Here is a 21,273-nt window from a genome sequence, read left to right on the forward strand (position 1 = left end):
ACGAGCTTATTAGGCTTTTCCAAAGAACATGAATGCGATCAATCCCAACTGCAGAAAAGACTCAGTTTTAGTGCTATCCACACATACAACTCGGATATGTGCTTGGAAGTAAAGCATCATCGTCTTTTCCAGTCAGGAAGGAGGAGCAACCTGCACCATCCTGCAGGACTCCCTGGGAGCCCGACGGAAAACACACTCGTCCCTAAAAGGAAGGACGATTTGAAAACAAGCACGGGCGGCTGCAGGGCCAGCATACACCCTGGTCACTTCTTAGAGCAGTCTTCACATCCCTGACAGTCTATTCCAAACACAGCACCTGTTCTTACAGAAACCAGACGAGGACACCACAGACGTCCCTGCCCCAAACTCAGACCCCAAGGTTACCTCCCTGGGTCTTGGATTACACTGATGACAGGTTCACAGAGAGCCTCTCAAGGAAAGTGTGTGTGTTAGCGAGACAGGGAAAGGGAGAGAGGGAAGGAGAGGAATGGAGAGGGAGAGAGAGAATGGGTGGAGAAGAGAGTATGGGAGATAAAAACCTATCTAAAATGCATGCTATGTTTTCCAGACATTCCATATCTCATTGTCTCATTTAACATCTCCAATCATCTAGCACACCTCTATTTGTCCTCGACCTCATGCCTAGACAAAACAAACCTGCCACCACGGCTTGTGGAATGAGAACTTCCTCTAACATCTAGCATTCTCAACGTATCGCAAACAGCTCCGGCAGCCCAGCGACACCAAATCCAAGTCCAGTAAATCACATGTGTCATTTCAGCTCCAACTTAGGCCCACTCCTGGTCTGGTAAAATCCCATGTCCAAATTCCAAAAAAAAATCCTAAATAAAAAGGGAGTCTTTCTGGCTTCCATACCCCAATAGTGGATACCCATTTGCTTTACTGAATGATGAATGAAAGCCACCACCAACAATCAGAGATAAGCCAGCCAAGAAGAAAGGAAGGAAACAACCACCAGGGATTCACCTGGACCATCTCCAGTGATCACTGAGCTGTACTAGTTGGGGGACCAGGATCCCCTCGTTTTCTTCCCAAGTGTTTATAGTGAGAAAAATTTTATCCCTCTTCCCCGCAAGAGTCTGTCAGATCCTGAAGGCAATGAGCATGTCTTTCCCGAACTAGCACACTCATTTTTGTTCTAAAAGTCCTTCACATCATTGGAGTGAGAGCCCTTTGACCATCTTGGAACCTGTGCCTCTGAGCAAAGCATCCTTTAAATCCATCTTTTACACCCACTCTACACTTGGGGTACCGTCTGACTAGGGCAGAATAATACGAGTCTATCATTCCCTTCTTGCTGCGGCTACAACATTTCTATTAATACTACCAGCTACAACCTGGTCACACGGGAACCTCTAGGTGAACTTCTAAACCCTGCCAAAGAAATGATGCCAATGATGGATCAGAAGTAGCTATCGGGAAAAAGGTAAAAGGACTATTTTTGCACAGTGAGCCCCTGGCCTATTGGTTTCCCAGGACATCACGTCAGCTAGGCTCTCTTTCTGTTTGGTTTCCACCAGGCAGGACAAGCAGCAGCAGCTTACGTACTTACTGTCTACAGTCTGCTGACTCCGACCACCACCGTGTCCATTCTATAAGGAAGAGAAAAGAACATAAGGAAACCCACAAAATCAAATGATAACCTAGAGGACTTTCTATTGGGATTTAGCCACAAACATATGAAGTATAGATTAATCAAGGAACAATGATCTATTTTATTTTGTTTCTTAATAAAAGGAGAGGCAATACAGAAATTCGTAGTAATCCCAAGGAGCTGACATTTTTGAAAACCAGATTGGATATTTAGGGAAGTAACAAGGACACAACATAAGACCCAAATCACAGGAAGCAATGAAACAATCCTAAAAATTATTAAGCAGTACAGCAGACTTCGAACTCTCATTGTAGTGAAATCACCACAAGCCTTTCTGTCTCATGCACGTTCTGTCTTCTGAGTACCACTCGTGTAAGAAAGAAAATGTTTCCAAATTATAACAAAGATAACTTTCATATAAGGAATTATCATATTTTATATTATTAGCAAAATAGTTCTCAGAGAAAAAGAGATGTTACTTTAAAACATGGTTTTTCTGAAGTGGGTGGGGAAAAAGTGGGTTAGGACAGTGTGGTAGTCCCCAAAAGAGCAGAATCTGAAAACAAGTGGTTTGAGTCAACCCGAAGGCACTTCACTGGAACCTACACACAGGAGGAGGCACCCTCACAGGGAAAAGTTTTGCTTCCAGACAGCATAGAGTGATTGACAGTGGAGCTTACGAGGCTCAGACAGGGCCCCCAGATGGGAGTAGGGAGCTAACAGAGATTTCCTTCTTACAAACGTCCAAACTACTAAAGAAAAAGACAAACCTTATAGTTAATCTAAATCCAGTACAATTTCTGTTCATGAAATATTATTTACAACACGTTTTATTCTTAAAACAATTTGAGATTATTTGCAAGGAATGCAGACAATAAAACAACTTCTAGGAAAAAAACATGAGTTAAAACAAGATTCAAGTCAGGGAAAGGATACTGAACAATTTAGGTACAGGATGATTTTTGACCTTTAGAACAGTATTATGCAATTCCACATAGCATTTCGTTTTTTTCAGTATTTACCCACCCACATACCCAGATGGGTGGGAGCCGTCCAGCTCCTGCTCTTCCGCCGCCTCTAAACCAGGGTTCATGGCCCACTCAGTACACACCCGGCATCGAGCCATGTGCATCCTCAACAGCACAAACCCTGATGTACAAACAAGTCTTCGCAGAGCTACACCAGACATGAGACTAGAAAACGGGAACAGGCCCTAGGACTATTTCATTCCACCTTGAAAATCATTTTTAAAACACAAACAATGAACAAACTGACGCAACACAGGAGCCACATTCTTTGGGGTGGCAGAAATTCTATGCAGAAGGAAGGTGGGAGCAAAAGTAGAGAAGTATCAAATGGTCAGGAAGACGAGAAATCTCCAGGAGTTTGCGTTCAACCAGTTGAACAAGGAATGAGCTGAGCAGTGAGGCAGATGAGCAGAACCAGAGGCAAAGTCATAGCTGTGACTGCAAAGGCTGGGCGATCACAGAGATTCAGGCTTGGACAGCACAGTGTCTGATTTACGTTTTAGAAACTAGAGACCAACACTGCCCAAGGAAACGTTCTGCAATAATGGAAATATTCCATATGTCCACAGTCCTATATTGTAGCCACTAACCACATCTAGATATTGAGCATTTAAAATGCAGTTAGTGCATCTGAGGAGCTGAACTTTTTAAACTATTTAATTTAAATGAACTACTACATGGGGCTAGTGGTTACCATATTGGAAAGCGCAAGAAGAAACTTCTTGTTAAAGATGACAGATCAAACTAAAAAGCTTCTGCACAGCAAAGGAAACCATCAACAAAACGAAAAGACAACCTAACAATTGGGAGAAGATATTTGCAAACCATACATCTGATAAGGGCTTAATCTCCAAAATATATAAAGAACTCATGCATCTCAACAACAAAAAAACTAACAACCCAATTAAAAAATGGGCAAAAGACCTGAAAAGACATTTCTCCAAAGAAGATATACAGATGGCCAACAGACACATGAAAAGATGTTCAAAATCATTAACTATCAAGGAAATGCAAATCAAAACTACAATGAGATTATCACCTCACGCCCGTCAGAATGGCTATAATTAACAAGACAGGAAACAGCATGTGTTGGAGAGGATGTAGAGAGAAGGGAACTCTCATACACTGCTGGTGGGAGTGCAAACTGGTGCAGCCACTATGGAAAACAGTATGGAGATTCCTCAAAAAAATCAAGGATAGAACTACCATATGATCCAGCTATTCCACTGTTGGGTATTTATCCAAAGAACCTGAAAACACCAATGCATAAAGATACATGCACCCCTGTGCTCACTGCAGCGTTATTCACAATAGCCAAGACTTGGAAGCAACCTAAGTGCCCATCAAGGGACGAATGGATAAAGAAGCTGTGGTATATATACACAATGGAATATTACTCAGCCATAAGAAACGATGAAATCCAGGCATTTGTGACAACATGGATGGACATTGAGGATATTATGCAAAGTGAAATAAGTCAGAGGGAGAAGGTCAAATACCGTATGATTTCCTTCATTAAGTAGTAGATAATAACAACAATAAACAAACACATAGAGACAGAGATTGGATTGGTGGTTACCAGAGGGGAAGGGGGGAGGGAGGAAGGCGAAAGGGATAATTCGGCAGACGTGTGTGGTGATGGGTTGTAATTAGTATTTGGGTGGTGAACATGATGTAATCTGTGCAGAAATAGAAGTATAATGATGTACACCTGAAATTTATACAATGTTATAAACCAATGTTACTGCAATAAACAAAAAATTTAAAAAAAAATTAAATAAATAAATAAAGAATACACGGGTTTTTTTCTTTTTTCTTTTTTTTAATTTTTCATTTATTTATCTTTTTTCCCCAAAGCCCCAGTAGATAGTTGTATGTCATAGCTGCACATCCTTCTAGTTGCTGTATGTGGGACGCGGCCTCACCATGGCCGGAGAAGCAGTGCGTCGGTGCGCACCCGGGATCCGAACCCGGGCTGCCAGCAGCAGAGCGCACACACTTAACCGCTAAGCCAAGCCCTTTTTTTTTTTCCAATATGTAAACCCAGAAAGACAAATACAGGTGAAAAAAATGATAGCAACAAAATTTTGTACACTAGAAAGCATATACAGGATGGTAACTGACTTAGCTGACCTGGTAAAGCCAAATCCTAAGCCAGTAGTAGGGAAAACCAGAAAACAACACAACTTATATCAAAGAACCGTACCAAGCAACTCAGTATTTACCTATACCAGGTAACTTGGGCAGTGGGACTGGAGGTAGGGCTAAATGTAGGAGATTTGTTTAAAGACCGCACAGAACCAGATCCCCTCACTCTGCACAGCAGGGGGGAGACTCCCTCCCACCTTCTCCCACAGGTTCTAAACTTCATCAAAAGGGTAACACATGTTCTGGGGTACTGTAAAAAAACAGACGACCAAGTCAACGTAGACAAAACAAACACTCCGATGGCAGCCTTCTCTTCCCAATAGGCTCTTGAGACACTGACAGACAGGCATAGGCCCCACATGGAAGAGACTGGAAGAACAGTCCCTTAAGGCTCAACAGAAAAGGCCCAAAGGGGCTGACAGAGGAGTTCCCCCCTCCAAAGAAATGGCCTGCCCACGCTGTCCACATCAAAACCCATATTCAACAGCCTACTCCAACAAACCAGAGGCCTTCGTTAACCTTTAAGTATCCAGTAGGCAGCCTGGAATCACCAGACATTTGAGGAAGACTTCTAACATAAAAGATGGAAAATAAAAGGAGGAAAGAAAAAAATCTTTTACGTTGAGATGTACAAATATCTCCTGAGAATCTCAGAAGGAAACTTAATAAAAGAAAATGTACTCAAATTTCTGCTAAGCCAACTCAACTGTTTTTATTATTTTCATGTTCTTATCCATGCTTCAAAGTAGCTCTCACTAGTAATGCTTGAATGCTTGAACATCTTTGCCTTACAGGAAACTAAAATATTACAGATAAGACTACAGTCCCCTCCTACCCCATCCAAACCACTATGAACAATTTGGAGTGTACTCTTATACTAAGCTTCTGGGTCCATTCACATACTCCTGGGCATGAGTGCTTGAAACCCTGGTTTCAAACGAGATGCCTGCTATTAGCAAATTCAACAAACTACAAGGATTCTACTCAAAACGTTAGCGAATTTCTCAAAGAAAATCCAAAAAGCTTAAATTTCCCAAACTACATGCCACACTGAGCTCCAAATAGGATTTTCCCACAAGAAGGAACCTGAAAGATCACTCACCGTGACAGTCCCTGGGGCTGCCTCCACAGGGCTCCCAGGCCTTTGGTATGCTGTCCTGTTATGCACAGAACTCTGGTCACAGGATGAAGATGCTGTCACTGGGCTGGCGGAGCTCAGCGATGAGCTGGTCAGACTGGAGGAGGTGGTGACCGAAGTTGTGTAGGTGGAGTTCTGTACTGCACTGGTCATTGGTGAAGAGGTGTTCAAAGAATCACTACAGAAAATAAAAGGTGGCAGACACAAACTTGGGTCACTTCATGTGGCTTCATGAAGTAGAACTATTTCGTCACTTTGTCATATTCTAAATTAAATAAACATATCTGTAACTACCAATTTACACTACTGCATTCTTTAAATGTATTAACGATGGAAATGATGATCCAAAACAAACTTCCCCCCCAAAAATTAGACCCACCTAATTTTATTCACGGGCAGGGGGACATCTTTAAGAATCCTTAAGAATCTTTAAGGACTCCAGATGTCTGAGACCATCTTTAGAAAAGGAACCCAAACAAATACCAGCTTTTAGCTCTGGAAAGTAGAAAAATTAATAAAATAAAATCTAAAATCTGGGATTCTCTATTTATAAAATATTCCACTGAAGGAAAATAAGTGTTGGCAGAAATGTGCAGAAATTGTATCCCTCACAGATTACTGGTAGGAATGCAAAATGCTGCAGCCACTGTGGAGACAGTCTGACGGTTCCTCAAATGGTTAAACGTAAGAGTTACCATATAACCCAGCAATACCTAGGCATATATCTAAAAGAACCGAAAGCACACAAAATCTATAACTGAATATTCATAGCAGTATGATTCACAATAGCCAAAAAGTGGAGACAACCTAAATGTCTATCAACTAACAAATGGATAAAGAAAACGTCTATCTGCACAACAAAGTACTACTCAGAAACACAACGGACACAGGTACAACGTGGAAGAACCCTGAAAAGATGACACTAAGTGAAAGGAGCCAGAGACAAAAGGCCACGTGTTGCATGATTCTAGTTACACGAAATGTCCAGAACAGGCAAATCCAGAGACAGAGTACTGGTTGCCAGGGGATGAGTGGAGGGGGAAATGTGGAGTGACCGCTAACAGGGACAAGGTTTCTTTTTAGGGTGACGGAAGAAAAGTTCTGGAACCAGATACAGTGATGGCTGCACACACCCACTACCATAGGGTGTACTGTCTCCACCAGGTGGTTTCTTGGGTTCTATTTCGTTTTACTTTGCAAACAAAGTACTAAATTCAGTCAAAACCAGAGAAGTGCGAAGTCGCGTACCTTAAAGACTTCGAATACAAGCTGATGGGAATCTGGTTACTATTGTCACTGCTTGCAGCTGATCCAAATTCAGAGAGAGAAGGTTCTGATCCAAATTCCAGGGCACCGAACTGAACATTTAATCCTGTAACATCTGCTGACCCAGGCATTTCCACTGCAGGAGCTGGGATCTGAAACAGCAAAGCCATCGTGTCAGGAACAGAGGTCAGGACTCCAAGTCCCAAAGGCCATCACAGAGCCGAATGAGCACTGGCTCCCAGGGCACTCTGGCAGGCCTGAGGAACAAGGAGCAAGAGGCCAAGAGGAAGGAAGGAAAAAGAATAGGATTGTAAAAGAGAGAGAGAAAGGAAAAGAAAAATCAAAAGTTAACGGGAGGATGGTCAGTGCCCCCAACTGCTCCTTGGGGCAACAGGGGCTTGTGGGGGTAGATGAGTGAAGGAGAGTGGGCCTTTGATGAAAGTACTACCTGGTCACAGAACCACTCATCCTCTATCTATTAAAGGCCCCAGCTAAATGCACAAGACCATCAGACTCTCTGAGCCAGATCCAGCAACGGAATTAATGGTCTCTGTCTCAGCACAAACCCACTCCCTCTAAGATTAGCTGAATCACTCAGAAATGGCCTATTCCCCACAGAGTAGTAAGCTATGTGCTTGAAAAACACCACATCACAGTTTCTGAGACTTACTAACCCAACACTTAAGCTAAATGTTAAAATACATCTACCTTTGGGACTGTGACTGCATGACAGAAAACCCACCTTAGAAGCTGGAGGAATTCGCCGCTTAGTGAGTTTGATGTGTTTAGGCTGTGGTTGGTGGGCAGACACAGCAATGTTTTCGACAGTCATGCTGGGAAGCTGCAAAAGTTTGTTCACAGTGGAGGTACTGTCTCTGGGTGTTGACTCTCGGAGTTTTACCTGGGAAGGAAAGGACTCCAACCCAGGAGGAGGAACAGTGACTGCCTGAGTCTGGTGCTGCTGTCGCTGGCTCAACTGGCTAAGAACTGGGGATGGTTCGGGCTGAGATTTGACGTCTATGAAATATGCAAGGGGGAAGAGGGGAAGAAAGTAAGCAACAATCAATTATTTAGGAGCACGGGCTTAGAGCTCTCTCTTCCATTATCATCGAGAGTGAAGGGTTAGTCACCACCAGTTTCTCCCAACCATCTTCTAGATGAATCCCATAACAGTTGTGCGTGTGTGTGTGGGTGTGTGAGAGAGAGAGAGAGAGAGGAGAGATGTGTAATAACTGGTATACAACAAATGGAAAAGGACGCCTGAGTAGATTTGTACCTAATCTCCCGTGCAGAGAGGAGATACAGTTTGTGCTAAAGCACATGGGGTGGGGAGCGGGTAAGGACAGTCTGAGTTGCTATACACATCTGGCCTTTAGCTAACAGAGAATTATATTCTTGTGTGCTTTATTAATTTTGTACTAAACTTCTGAAAATTATTTTATTAATTTTTTTCACTAACATAAGTGATATTACAAAATCCAAAAGGCACGAAAATGTATAAGAAGAATACAAATCACCCTTCCATCCTTCCCCAGATCCACTCCACAGGGGCAGACACTATTCCCAGTTTCTGGAATATCTTCAGAGATACTGTTTCAATATACATACATATACAGAGACACACACAGTGTATATCTTGCTTCCTCACAAACCATTTAGTTTTCAGAGACTGTTCCACATTAATGTGTGAAGGGCTACTTCATTTTTATGTCTACATAGCAACCCAGTCTACAGAGGTTTTATTTTTTTAAAATCAGTACCATGTTAATGGACTTATAGATTTTCCAATCCCTTGCTATGTAAAACAATGCTGCAATAAATATATTTTTATGTAAGACATTTTGCTCAAGTGCAAGTATACCTGCAGGATCAGTTGCTAGAACAGAGCTGCTGGTTCACAGAGTAACTATATTTTAAATTTTGACTAATACTTCAAAATTCCTATCCATAGATAGAACACTTGTTCTCTAATACCAAACTTTTATCTTTCCTAGTTTGATAGGTGGTAAATGGCATAAAGGATGCAAATAAAAATGATACAAGTCCGGGTAAGCATCATTCCACACACTGAAGTGCTCTTCACCCAGGACCTCCATCTGTACCTCTTTGTTTTTTTAATTCGCCATTGGTCTCCTGGATTCTTAGTTACTCTTTTCATATGAAGGAACTCAGCCCTTTGCCTCTAATATGATGTTCAAATATTTTTTCATAGTTTGTCTGCCTTTTGTTTGGGTATGGTGTTTCCTGTCATACCTAGAAAGGTTCACCTCACACAGAGTACATCAAAATCTTCCTACGTTTTCCTCTATTATTGTTCTAGATTCACTATTTATGTTAAAACAGTTGACCTATTTGGCACTTTGATGTAGAGTGGGAGTTAAGAATCCAATTTCATTTTCCAGTCAGATATCTAATAGCAATAAACCACATTTTCACCACTGATGTGAAACACTATCTCTATCATATAGGTTAGAGGTTGGCAATCTTTTCCTGTAAAGGGCCAGATAGTAAATATTTTAGGCTTTGAAGGCCACCTATTAGCGACTATCCAACTGTGCCTTTGTAGAGTGAAAGTAGTCACAGACAATATGTAAATGAATGGCTGGGGCTGTGGTGCCAATAAAACTGTATTTACAAAAACAGGCAGCAAATTTAGTTGAAGCTTTGCCAACTCATGACTCAGTGTATTTCTATCTTAGATGAATCTATTTTCGGACTTGATATCAGAGGCATGTAAGAAAAAAACAGGCTTTATAAGGAATATGGGAACAGCATGCTCAAATCTAAAAACTCCTATCACTTATTAGTAAGTGTGCAAAAAAACTTAACATAGGAGACCTATAGCTGCCATTAGAAACACGAGCTTGCAAGACTTGCTCCAGGCTGGTATCTGGGAAAATGGAATTTTGGTATGTTCTAGGCAGAGGGTGCCAATACCCTAACCGGTAAGAGGGACTCTCTGTGCCCAGACTGTTTGTACAATGTGGTTTATGCAGAACACCTGCCTTCCTTCTAGGACTATGGAATGTTAGTATGTACTAGGCAGAGGGTGCCTATGTAACCAGCCCCCCAGTAAAAATCCTGGGCATTGAGTCTCTAATGACTTTCCTCGGTAAACATCACTGCAAACCTGGGAGTAGTCTCAGGTAATTCCAAAACAGTAAGCCATTTCATTCAGCAGAGAAAAGTGCTTCCCTATCTCTCAATATGCCCTCAACATAAACCAGCCCAGATGGCCAACCCACTGGTTAAAATAAACCCCTGCTATTCCTTAATACAGGGTGGCACATGTGTGTTGGTGGGGAATGGTTGTTGGTGGGGAATGGTAGTTTAATGTCACAATGTTGATGTGAGTATAGTTTAGAAAACATCTAACTTACACATCGTGCCTTTAAATTACAAACCACAGACAGTGAGACTGGACCAAATCATGGTGGATACATGCAAATGTTGGAATGAGAAAGCAACCCAGAGGGTGTGATTTAATATGCTGTCCAATATTCCACATTCTGTCACCACCCTATTCTACTAGAGCTCAGAAACTTCTGTCCAGGCATTTACTCAGCGTTGTTTCCTTGTATTTGCATGCCTTTACCATGCTTTTGCACAACTCTTCAAGGTAGGTACCACTACTACTAATAACAACAACAAGTAAATGCAGGTATTTATATAATACAAAGCTGACTGATTTAATTCAGAAACTCCACAGAAGTTCCACTAAAAAGAACCATCTCTGGACAGATTTCACATTAGTGTTCACAGTCAACATGCTCTGCTAATGTTCAGCATGTCCTCACCAGGGGCAACCGGTACAGAGAAGGTACACTTACCAAAATGACTGAGGACTGGGGACTGGGATGCTGAGGGCTTGAGGTCCCAAGAAGTAGTGGTTGTGGGGGAACTCGTACTATTCTGCTGTGAACTTGGGGTAGTGGTAAACTGGCCCAAACTCGGAGTTTTCAGCTGGTCCAGGATCTGGGAGCTGGTGATGTTTGCCATTTTTGAAGGTGCAAGCTCTCCAAATCCTGAACCAAGGACGGATGACTTTAAAGGGAAAGAAAAGCAGAAATCCTCAGCAATATAGAATTTCTACCCCAGGCTTTAAATACTCCAAGTATTTTCACAGGGATTTTAAATCTATAACCTAGAACATCTGAATTAGACTTATCTGAGTCAATACTACATAAAAATATCACTATGCAACAAGATCTGACTAAATAAACCCAAAAATCCTTCCTGGTTCTGATATAAGGGATTAAAGGGAAGGGGAATATTTTCCCTGAATTTTAAGAAATTGATTTTTTTTTTTAAATTGATGTCACAAATTCACAATCAAAATACTTTTTTAAGATAAAGAGGAATACCAGGAATTAAATGACAAACACAAGCTTGAAAAACAAAAATACAGTATTTTCTTAATGTGTGGAACAGTAATCATCTTTAATGATTAGAACAGGTTTGGTCACAGAAGAGATCAGCCATGAGGTCATCCTGCAAGGTTAAATGCAGGTCACAGTACTTCTTAAAAAGTCAGTATTCCACAATCAGACACTGAATTACACGGTGGTATCTGTGTATTGAGCAGATGCCCTGGACACTGCTGTGTTTATTTCAAGTTCTTTAGATAACTAAGAAACCAAATATGCTTAAATATAAGTAAGTATACAAAAGACAATGTTACACCCCTCTATCTATCCTGTCAGGTCAGACATGAAGATCCAAAGAGAACGAAGGCTTATGACCAGAGAAGACAGTACAGATCAACTGCATTTTTACACATCAAGATCATTCAGTATCATTCAGTTTCTGAAAAGATAAGTTCTTTGTCAAAAATAACTTTTCAAAACCATCTAAAAGGTCAAAACCAGAAATGATTTGCATTCCCTAAGAGGCCAGATCTAGAAAGTTGAAATAATTATTTCTGTTATCAATATCCAAAGGCGTGGAGTATCTCCGTTGTCCTAAGGAAATCCAAATTCTCCAACATGAGCAAAACTTTAGATTGTGGGCAGTTATCTCACATCAGTCACAGAATTCGCTCCTGTAGAACAAGTGTGCTGACATTACTTGTCACTACTCCAAATTCTTTGCTCGTGCTGCCCACTACACCTTTCTTATGTTGCTAGGAATCCGCCAAAACCCAGCTCAAGCCCTCATATTCAATGCAGGCTTCTTGGACCATGCTTCTCTTCTTCCTCTCTTTTCCTACAGAATCTCTATCCTGCATCACCTAATTTTACCAAATGCACTTTCCATGTGCTTCACAGCACAATGAAATCACCAAGTCAATGACTATTGCCTTGCCCCAGATAACATTTAGTATAGGGCTTCTCAATTCCACCTACACATTTCAGTCAACAGGGGCACTTTAAAAAAATGTGTGTATTAGTACACGTGTACATGCACTCACACACAAACACACACAAGCGCTCAAATCCCAATCCCAAAGATTCTGACTTATTTTGCCTTGTACAGATTCTGGCATTATTTTATTATTATTATCATTATTACTGTTGTTATTTACTATAGTTCCCCATTGATTATAAAAGTAGAGTAGGGTTGAGAACCACTGCTCTAATATGCTAAACAGATAATTCTTTTTTTTTTTTTTTTTTAAGATTTTATTTATTTATTTTCCCCAAAGCCCCAGTAGATAGTTGTATGTCATAGCTGCATATCCTTCTAGTTGCTGTATGTGGGACGCGGCCTCAGCATGGCCAGAGAAGTGGTGCCCGCCCGGGATCCGAACCTGGGCCGCCAGCAGTGGAGCGCTCGCACTTAACCACTATGCCACGGGGCCGGCCCTAAACAGATAATTCTTACTCCAGCTTCTCAAGGTGCTGTTCATGATGAAAAGCAACACAGGGGGCCGGCCCAGTGGCATAGCGGTTAAGTGCGCGTGCTCCACTTCCACGGCCAGGGGTTCGCAGCTTTGGATCCCAGGTGCGCACTGATGCACCGCTTGTCAAGACATGCTGTGGCGGCGTCCCATATAAAGTAGAGGAAGATGGGCATGGATGTTAGCCCAGGGCCAATCTTCCTCAGCAAAAGAGGAGGACTGGCATCGGATGTTAGCTCAGGGCTAATCTTCCTCACCAAAAAAAAAAAAAAAAAAGCAACATACCAAAAGGTCTCTGTGAAAAAAAAAAAACTCATGTCCTACCTATACTCTCAGGAGCCTAGCCAAGATTCCAGCAAGTCAGCAAGGACATCACATCAGTATACCAACAGCAGATGGAAAGGCAGAGGAGGAAAGGACATGATGGATGGTTCAATCTAAATTCAGAGGTATCATTAGGCCCTCCCAGAGCAGAGATGGCACCATGCCTTGGGCTGTCCCACTTCAAGCACTGACATCCTCTCATACACGACCACCAATGACACTAAAAATGACAAGTTCCCAAGCCAGTTACACTTGACGTGACATGACTGTGCAGAGTGGAAGATGGCAATGAAAAGTTTACATATTCGACTCTCCATTTTTAGGGTACAGGTAAATGATTTTGAATCAGGTAGGGGAACAAATTATATCATATTCATATGAAATTCTGTTTCGCAACTGTAGATTTCAGGTAAAACACAGCAGCAAATGAACCAAAATAATTATCACTAGTGAAAGCTGTGGATCTATGTTTACAGTCCTTCCAACCTCCCTGCTGCCTACTCAGAACTGCCTACAGCGGGACGGGGACTTCAGGTCACCATTCTGCAGCTATAGTCTTTCACTCTATGCTCTAAGCTTCTACTCCCATCAGCCTGCCTCCACATCCTTCATCAACAGGTCCTGAAGTTCTTTCTGATGGGAGCTTAATTCTCATGGGACGTCAGAGTCGCAGATGCAACAGCAAATGACACTGTTTCAATGAAAACACATCCAAATTTTAAGGGCCTCTACTACATTTTGTGACATTTTAAGAAAAAGTACACTAATTTTATGGAATAACAAAACAAATAATAATGCAAAAAAATGTAAGCACCTAGGCAGACTTAGAAAGAACTGTGTTTGCATGATTTTAGCAAGCCAATACTGACAAATATCTGCATTTAAGTAAACTGGAAAACAAATGAAAATTTTAACATTTTAAGTACAGACTTTTAAACAAAATCCAAGAAAAAATTCATTATAAGAAGGATGCCTGACTGAGTGATTATGACTGAAAAGATTTCAACTAATCATAAAGAAATATTTTTATCTTCGTCCAGAAAACTCAGAGTAGTTGAATTCCACATGGAATCATCAGATATGTGCTTGGAAATTACCACATCATTGTTTTCTGGACTGAGATCTACTGTAGAAATTTTCATATTTAGAAAATTATAAGGCAGGTGTCATTCTAGAATACATTTGCTCATGGGCACATTCCTTAAAATCCCACACTGAAATAAAAGTGAGTTACCAGACTCTGAGGAGAATAGGAGTTGACAGCAGTGGAGCTGCCAGTCCCTGGTGCCATCTGATTGTTGTGCTGAGAATTTGTGAAGACGAGGGCTTGGCCAAAGCCCTGCTGTTGGGAAGTTTCAAAGGAGTTGACTTCTGAGGCTTGACTGGGAGAAACAGGCTTCTGGAGCAAGGCTACCAGATCAATGCTAAGCAGACAAAAAGCAAATGAGGAACGAGTCATAAGCGAATCTTAGCAACAAATGAATTTGAGAAGTGTACCAATACAAAGTAATTTCTATCTAAGTGAGGAAAACCTTTGGAAACTGGAGTTTAAGGGAGCCAAAAGGAGGGCATCAATCCCCGAAAAAAACATACGAAGCCAGGGCTGAAGCAGGGCTATGCAGAGAAGGGAAACGAAAGGTGCGAATTTCCATAGAAATAGCACAATGACAACTGATTTGAAAACCTGGCGCAATTGAGTAAAACAATTTTCTGAAGTTTGGCTCATTTCCTTTAGAATATTTTGCCCCATTTATTTATTTATGATTTATCCCAGTGTCTCTCAAACTTTCCTAAAGGAGAGTGAATTCTTACTGTCTGGGAATGAGGACTACAGCCTCAGTAGACCATTCAGGCAGTTCCCCATTTATTACAAATATTCCTATAAATTCTGCGTTCCACCACACAATACATTTAGGTTCATATGAATCTCATATAATTTTCTCTCTTAAATATTCAGGGAAAAAATGCACAAAATATTAACAAATACCCTGTTAATCAGAACTCTTATAATGCCCCCCAGAAAGACAGATAATCCAATTTGCAAATCGTGGCCTGAAAACCTGAACGCATGAAGAAGAAAGGTCTGCCAGACAGATACTACCTGACACCTGGGTGAGCCACTTAACTCTCTGCTACAGGGCCTGCAAGGCACAGGATTACCTCACATGGTAATTTGCCCCATTAAAGACTTTCAAAGGCCCGTTCCCAGTCAGTTCTCCTAACTGACACGCTCACTAGGCCAGTGAGGCAGATTCTGGGAGGTCAAACAATTCAAGACTCACTCGTGATACAGAGAGAAGTTCCCAGGCCCGAGCTCCTCTCCTGATGCTCTGCCACACTCACTTTCCCATAACCAGGCTGAAGTCCCAGACTAGTACCTAAGATTCCAAGGTAATGTTCTAGCTCATGATATCCCAACTCCAGGGATACAAATCCAGGGTAGTCATATTACATACGACCCAACTCAAAAGTTGCATTACTACAAAAAACAGGGCAAGTTCTATTACAAAAGATTGATAAAACATATGCATGAAAAATACCACAGCACTGTCTTCTGAAAAATAACTACTAAAAAAGTCCACTTAATATTGAAAAAAAGTTAAAATGATCCTATCAAATTCATTGAGTAATAAATACAACGAAGAAGTTGTATCCATTTAACAAGAAATTCCAAGCAATTCACAAAACAATATATTGCAAGACATAAAACCTTTGACAGTTTTTTATTTTTATTTTTTTTGTGTGTGTGTGAGAGAGAGGAACATCAACCCTGAGCTAACATCCATGCCAGTCTTCCTCTTTTTGCTGAGGAAGATTGGCCCTGGGCTAACATCTGTGCCCATCTTCCTCCACTTTACATGGGACACCACCACAGCATGGCCTCATAAGCAGTGCATCGGTGCACGCCCAGGATCCAAACCCTGGCCGCCAGCAGCGGAGTGCGTGCACTTAACCACTAAGCCACAGGGCCAGCCCCGCTTTGACAGTTTTTATTTCCCTATAATGAAGTCTTTTTTTTTTTTAATTTTTTTTTATTTTTCCCCCAAAGCCCCAGTAGATAGTTGTATGTCATAGCTGCACTTCCTTCTAGTTGCTGTACGTGGGATGCGGCCTCAGCATGGCCAGAGAAGTGGTGCGTCAGTGCACGCCCGGGATCCGAACCCCGGCTGCCAATAGCAGAGCGCACGCACTTATCCGCTAAGCCACGGGGCGGGCCCATGAAGTCGTATAACCATCTCATTTAGCATAAGATTGTGCATGTTAGGTTCAAAATTGCCTTCAATTTTCAGGCGTCATATATATCAAGCCTTTTATCCTTTTAGATCACTACGTTTTGAAATCATAATCAAAGGTTTTTAGACTTATTGTGAAAACTAGGATGTAAATAAATGCTTTTCAATAATTCAGTTTTGTACACATTCTAACAATGTTTCTATTACCCCCAAAAGCTCCTTGCTTTTCTGTAATCTATGAGACTAATAGATTAAAACTAGGAGAGCCCATATACAATGAGAAGTTTGTATTAACCTGAGAAGATCTAAATAAACGGTATTATATGAAGAAACCAAAGAATATTTTGTATTAAGTTCATCTGTCAAAAAACAGTATGTTTACAAAAGTAAAAAAGAAGAACCATTAAATAGGTTTAACATAATCTCTGCCACAAATGATGATAAATCACCAACATAATTGCTATTTTAATTCATCAGTGGATACAGTCAATTAGGAAATGATGGAGGCTCTGTCAGCTGACCAGGTAGCTTAGGGACAAAATAAAGTCTTAGACAGAAAAAAGAAAAAATAGAAACAGATTCAAGAAAAGTGAAAAAAACAGAAAGAAACACAAGAATCAAACACTTTTCTTGAAGCAAGAAATTTCAATTACGCTTTGAATAACAAACAAAAGGTGGCAAATGTGTTTACCTTGGCCCAGGTGTGACAGGATTCTCCGCTGGGACAGACGAGGCAGTGAAGACCTTTGTTTCAGAAAGCTGTATGGAAAGAATGAAAAAAATATTTTAATCTTATTCTGTGTGATATCAAACCAAAAATATATCAAATTCCTGACAATTTTTAGTCACCAGTACTCTCATTATAGTCCCCCCAAAAGGTGGACTAAAGGAAAAAGGAAATATACAGGTGATCAGGACAAGTAATTTTCTTCAGGTGAAGGTGATTTCAGTTTGACAAGCCCACAATAAGGATTTCACATCAGGGGAACAGCACAGTGAAGTCAAGTCAGGCCAAGATTCAAGTCCCAGTCTTACTACTCTATTTGACATTATGCAAAATGAGAATACCAATAAAACCACCACCAATGTTAGCATAATGCCAAAAAGGGGTAGGGAAGTTTGAAAAGGCAAAATAATTGACGTTTTCTTTCCCCAAAGACAGATGGCTTTAGTATTTTGTATTAGTAATTTTTATTTCTTTTTTATTAAGTCATGGGTTTCCTTCCTGTTTTTATTAAAAAAATATTTTATTGAGGTATAACACACACAATAACTGCAAATATTCAAAATGAATAACTGGGGCCGGCCCCGTGGCTTGGTGGTTAAGTGCACGCGCTCCGATGCTGGTGGCCCGGGTTCGGATCCCGGGCGCGCACCGAGGCACCACTTCTCTGTCCATCCTGAGGCCGAGTCCCACATACAGCAACTAGAAGGATGTGCAGCTATGACATACAACTATCATACCGGGGCTTTGGGGGGAAAAAATAAATAAATAAAATCTAAAAAAAAAAAAAAAACAAAATGAATAACTGAATGAGTTTTGTCATATGTATACTCTTAACAAAACCATCACCAACTCAAGACAATGAACATATCTATTACCCCACAAGTTTGTTCCTGTCCCTGTGTAATCAATTCCTCCCACCTTCTCCCCAGGCAAACACTAAAGTGCTTTCTGTCACTATAGATTAGGTTGTATTTTCTAGAATTTCAAATGGGATAAAAAAATACGCAATCTTTTCTGTCTGGCTTCTTTCATTCAACATAATTATTTTGAGATTCATGCGTATTGTTTTAATGCACTTTTAAGGCACACAGGATAAAATTTTTTGAAACCTCAATTGACATTAATGAAAGGTAGACTCTTTCTATGTTTTCAAAGTAGGGCATGGGCTTTTAAAGGCTGATAAATGTTGATCCAAAGACACAAAGGAGTAATTCTATGAAAAGCAATGATAGATCTAAAGCGCTAAAAATATTAGTAAGTTGAAAGAAAATGAGAACCACATTAATCACCAACATCATCTCTAACCCTGGCAGAACACAGAAAACTTGACTGTTTCCTTCTGTCTTTTTTAAAAAGAGGGGCAAGAGGAGGGGAAAAGTGAGTCGTCATTGTTCTAAGCTCTACAAGGAATTTAGGATTTGCATTTTAGATCACCATTACTTGGTATCATCTCAGAAAACTTTAAAATTTTTTTGATAATTCCTGAGAAAAGATGTCCAAATTCCCTATGCTACTTCTTTTCAGTAATTATAAATTATATTGTGATACAATATGATCTTTACAGCAGAACAGTAATATCTGTGTGTCCATTTGTACTGCTTGTTAGCAGACTTTCATCATAAGACCTCATCTGACCCACACAAAAACCCTGTGAGTTAGGCAGGACAGTTATTATGATATTCACTATAGAGATGAAAAATAGGAGGCTCAGAAAGGAAAGATGCCTCGTCCAAGGTCAACAGGGCAACCCAGCTAGAATCTGAATACAGGCCTTTTGCCTTCCGACCTCCTGCTGATTTTCTAACCTGCCTGCTGAACCAGACAACAGGCAAAGATGTAAAGCTTTTAGCTCTATAAGCTTTGTTTTTCTCCAAACTCTTCGCAAAAATTCTACTGACAAAACATTTAGAAGCAGACAGTTCTTTCTGAAGTAAGGTAAAGTGCCCACAGGCTGCTCGCTCTGACTTCCCCATGTCACCGGTACCCATCCCTCCACTGATTCAAAAATTATCCATCTAGTCCAGCCTTCTATACAGGTAACCCCAAGGACTTGTGCTTAGTATGTGGCAGAAGTGAAAATATACCCTAAATCTCCTAAATCCCAATCAAATAAGCATATCTGTTCTCCTCCTTCCTCACATCCTACCCAGCTCACTCCCTAACAAGCCAGATATAATACTGCTAAAAAAGGAAAGAAGCATAAATGCAGTTTAGAAAAAAAAGTACTTGTGAGTACAAAATGGGAGAGAGGGGAAAAAATAATCTCAAAAAAAAAAATCTCAGGGGCCGGCACCGTGGCTTAGCGGTTAAGTGCGCGCGCTCCGCTGCTGGCGGCCCGGGTTCGGATCCCGGGCGCGCACCAACGCACCGCTTTTCCGGCTATGCTGAGGCTGCGTCCCACATACAGCAACTAGAAGGATGTGCAGCTATGACATACAACTATCTACTGGGGCTTTGGGAATAAATAAATAAATAAATAAAATTATTTAAAAAAAAAAATCTCAAAGTTTGGGTCACTTCATGTGATTTTGAAGGTCAAAACTTTTAACTCCTTTATTCTCTCCCTCCTAGTGTCTGCTAAAACTCTCTATCGTGTACGTACTTCTGTTCTGGGGCTTGAGAGCCAACAGAAAAATGGTATAAAATATGGTATAAAGCTAGTTCAGTTACTTTTTCTTTTTCACTATTTAAGTTAAATATTTTTTATCACAGAATATCTTATGCTGAACCCAGAACTTATAGACTGACACAACCGAGAAGCTAGTACAGTACACTCAAAAATGTCTGTGGAATAATCAGTACAAAAAGGGCCAGTCTAGTTGAAAGGGGAAGAGGGCTGGGCCTAGAACCAGAATGACTTATTTAAGCTAATTTCAGTCCAAAACACAGACTCTCTCCTTTAATAAAAATGTTATTATGAATAATTAATAGGGCCGGCCCCATGGCTTGGCGGTTAAGTGCACGCGCTCCGCTACTGGCGGCCCGGGTTCGCAACCCGGGGGCGCACCGACGCACCGCTTCTCTGGTCATGCTGAGGCCGCGTCCCACATATAGCAACTAGAAGGATGTGCAACTATGACATACAACTATCTACTGGAGCTTTGGGGCGGGGGGGGGGGAGGGGGCGGTGGGAAGGAGGAGGATTGGCAACAGACGTTAGCTCAGAGCTGGTCCTCCTCAGCAAAAAGAGGAGGATTAACACAGATGTTAGCTCAGGGCTGATCTTCCTCAAAAAAAAAAAAAGAATAATTAATAGTTCATAGGCCACGGCAATAGCATCTGTTCATTATCAGGCCAAACAAAACAAAGATAAGCTAAAAAATGATTTCAGTCCTATTTAACAATGATTTCAGTCCTATTTAATATCTAGTCATTTTTATGGGCCGGCCCCGTGGCTTAGCGGTTAGGTGCGTGCGCTCCGCTGCTGGCGGCCCGGGTTCGGATCCCAGGTGCGCACCGCCGCACTGCTTCTCTGGCCATGCTGAGGCCGAGTCTCACATACAGCAACTAGAAGGATGTGCAACTATGACATACAACTATCTACTGGGGCTTTGGGGGAAAAAAATAAATAAATAATTTAAAAAATAATAATAATAATAACATCTAGTCATTTTTAAGTGGATGCTTTAAAACCAAGTTTCTTAAGAATGTCAAAATAACAACTTCCTTCTGAGAAGTATCTGCTAAAAAAACATGGTAATCACAGAGGTCTGAAAAAGAGCCAAGAACAGTGTAAGATGTCTCAGGCTTTCTTCAAAGTAACCATGCCTCCACCAGAAACCGAAAGAAAGATGGATCTGATCTGATGCTAAACACTTACATCTTCAGTCCAGTCTTCTGTTGTCCACTCTTCCACAGAATTCTTCCAGGCCCCTGTTGAGAAGCGACAACAATTTCAGTTTACACCACAAAGTCAATATGGTCTTATTCCAAATGATTCTTTATGGCGTTCTGC

General features: G+C 41.0%; 1 protein-coding gene and 2 non-coding genes across 9 annotated transcripts in view; all 3 read right to left on the reverse strand.

Annotated features, from left to right (window-relative positions):
• Positions 1 to 21,273, reverse strand: part of UBAP2 (ubiquitin associated protein 2) — a 119,460-nt gene that overhangs the window by 12,090 nt on the left and 86,097 nt on the right. For 6 of the 7 annotated variants that reach the window (XM_058565977.1, XM_058565974.1, XM_058565979.1 and 3 more), the window contains 8 exons: positions 21,139 to 21,191; positions 17,283 to 17,350; positions 14,593 to 14,782; positions 11,026 to 11,239; positions 7,938 to 8,212; positions 7,178 to 7,347; positions 5,894 to 6,107; positions 1,574 to 1,613 (listed from right to left, as the gene is read on the reverse strand). In XM_058565977.1, the coding sequence (XP_058421960.1) occupies positions 1,574 to 1,613; positions 5,894 to 6,107; positions 7,178 to 7,347; positions 7,938 to 8,212; positions 11,026 to 11,239; positions 14,593 to 14,782; positions 17,283 to 17,350; positions 21,139 to 21,191 (1,224 nt within the window). Of the gene's footprint in view, positions 1 to 1,573; positions 1,614 to 5,893; positions 6,108 to 7,177; positions 7,348 to 7,937; positions 8,213 to 11,025; positions 11,240 to 14,592; positions 14,783 to 17,282; positions 17,351 to 21,138; positions 21,192 to 21,273 lie in introns of those variants that run through there. The other variant, XM_058565981.1, reaches the window with a different exon arrangement.
• On the reverse strand, positions 51 to 132 carry LOC131420289 (small nucleolar RNA SNORD121A). Its single transcript, XR_009223518.1, has one exon. It is a non-coding gene; the product is annotated as a small nucleolar RNA SNORD121A (small nucleolar RNA).
• On the reverse strand, positions 14,393 to 14,475 carry LOC131420288 (small nucleolar RNA SNORD121A). Its single transcript, XR_009223517.1, has one exon. It is a non-coding gene; the product is annotated as a small nucleolar RNA SNORD121A (small nucleolar RNA).

Source organism: Diceros bicornis, chromosome 22 (genome assembly GCF_020826845.1).
Source record: "Diceros bicornis minor isolate mBicDic1 chromosome 22, mDicBic1.mat.cur, whole genome shotgun sequence".
NCBI classification, from domain to species: domain Eukaryota; kingdom Metazoa; phylum Chordata; class Mammalia; order Perissodactyla; family Rhinocerotidae; genus Diceros; species Diceros bicornis.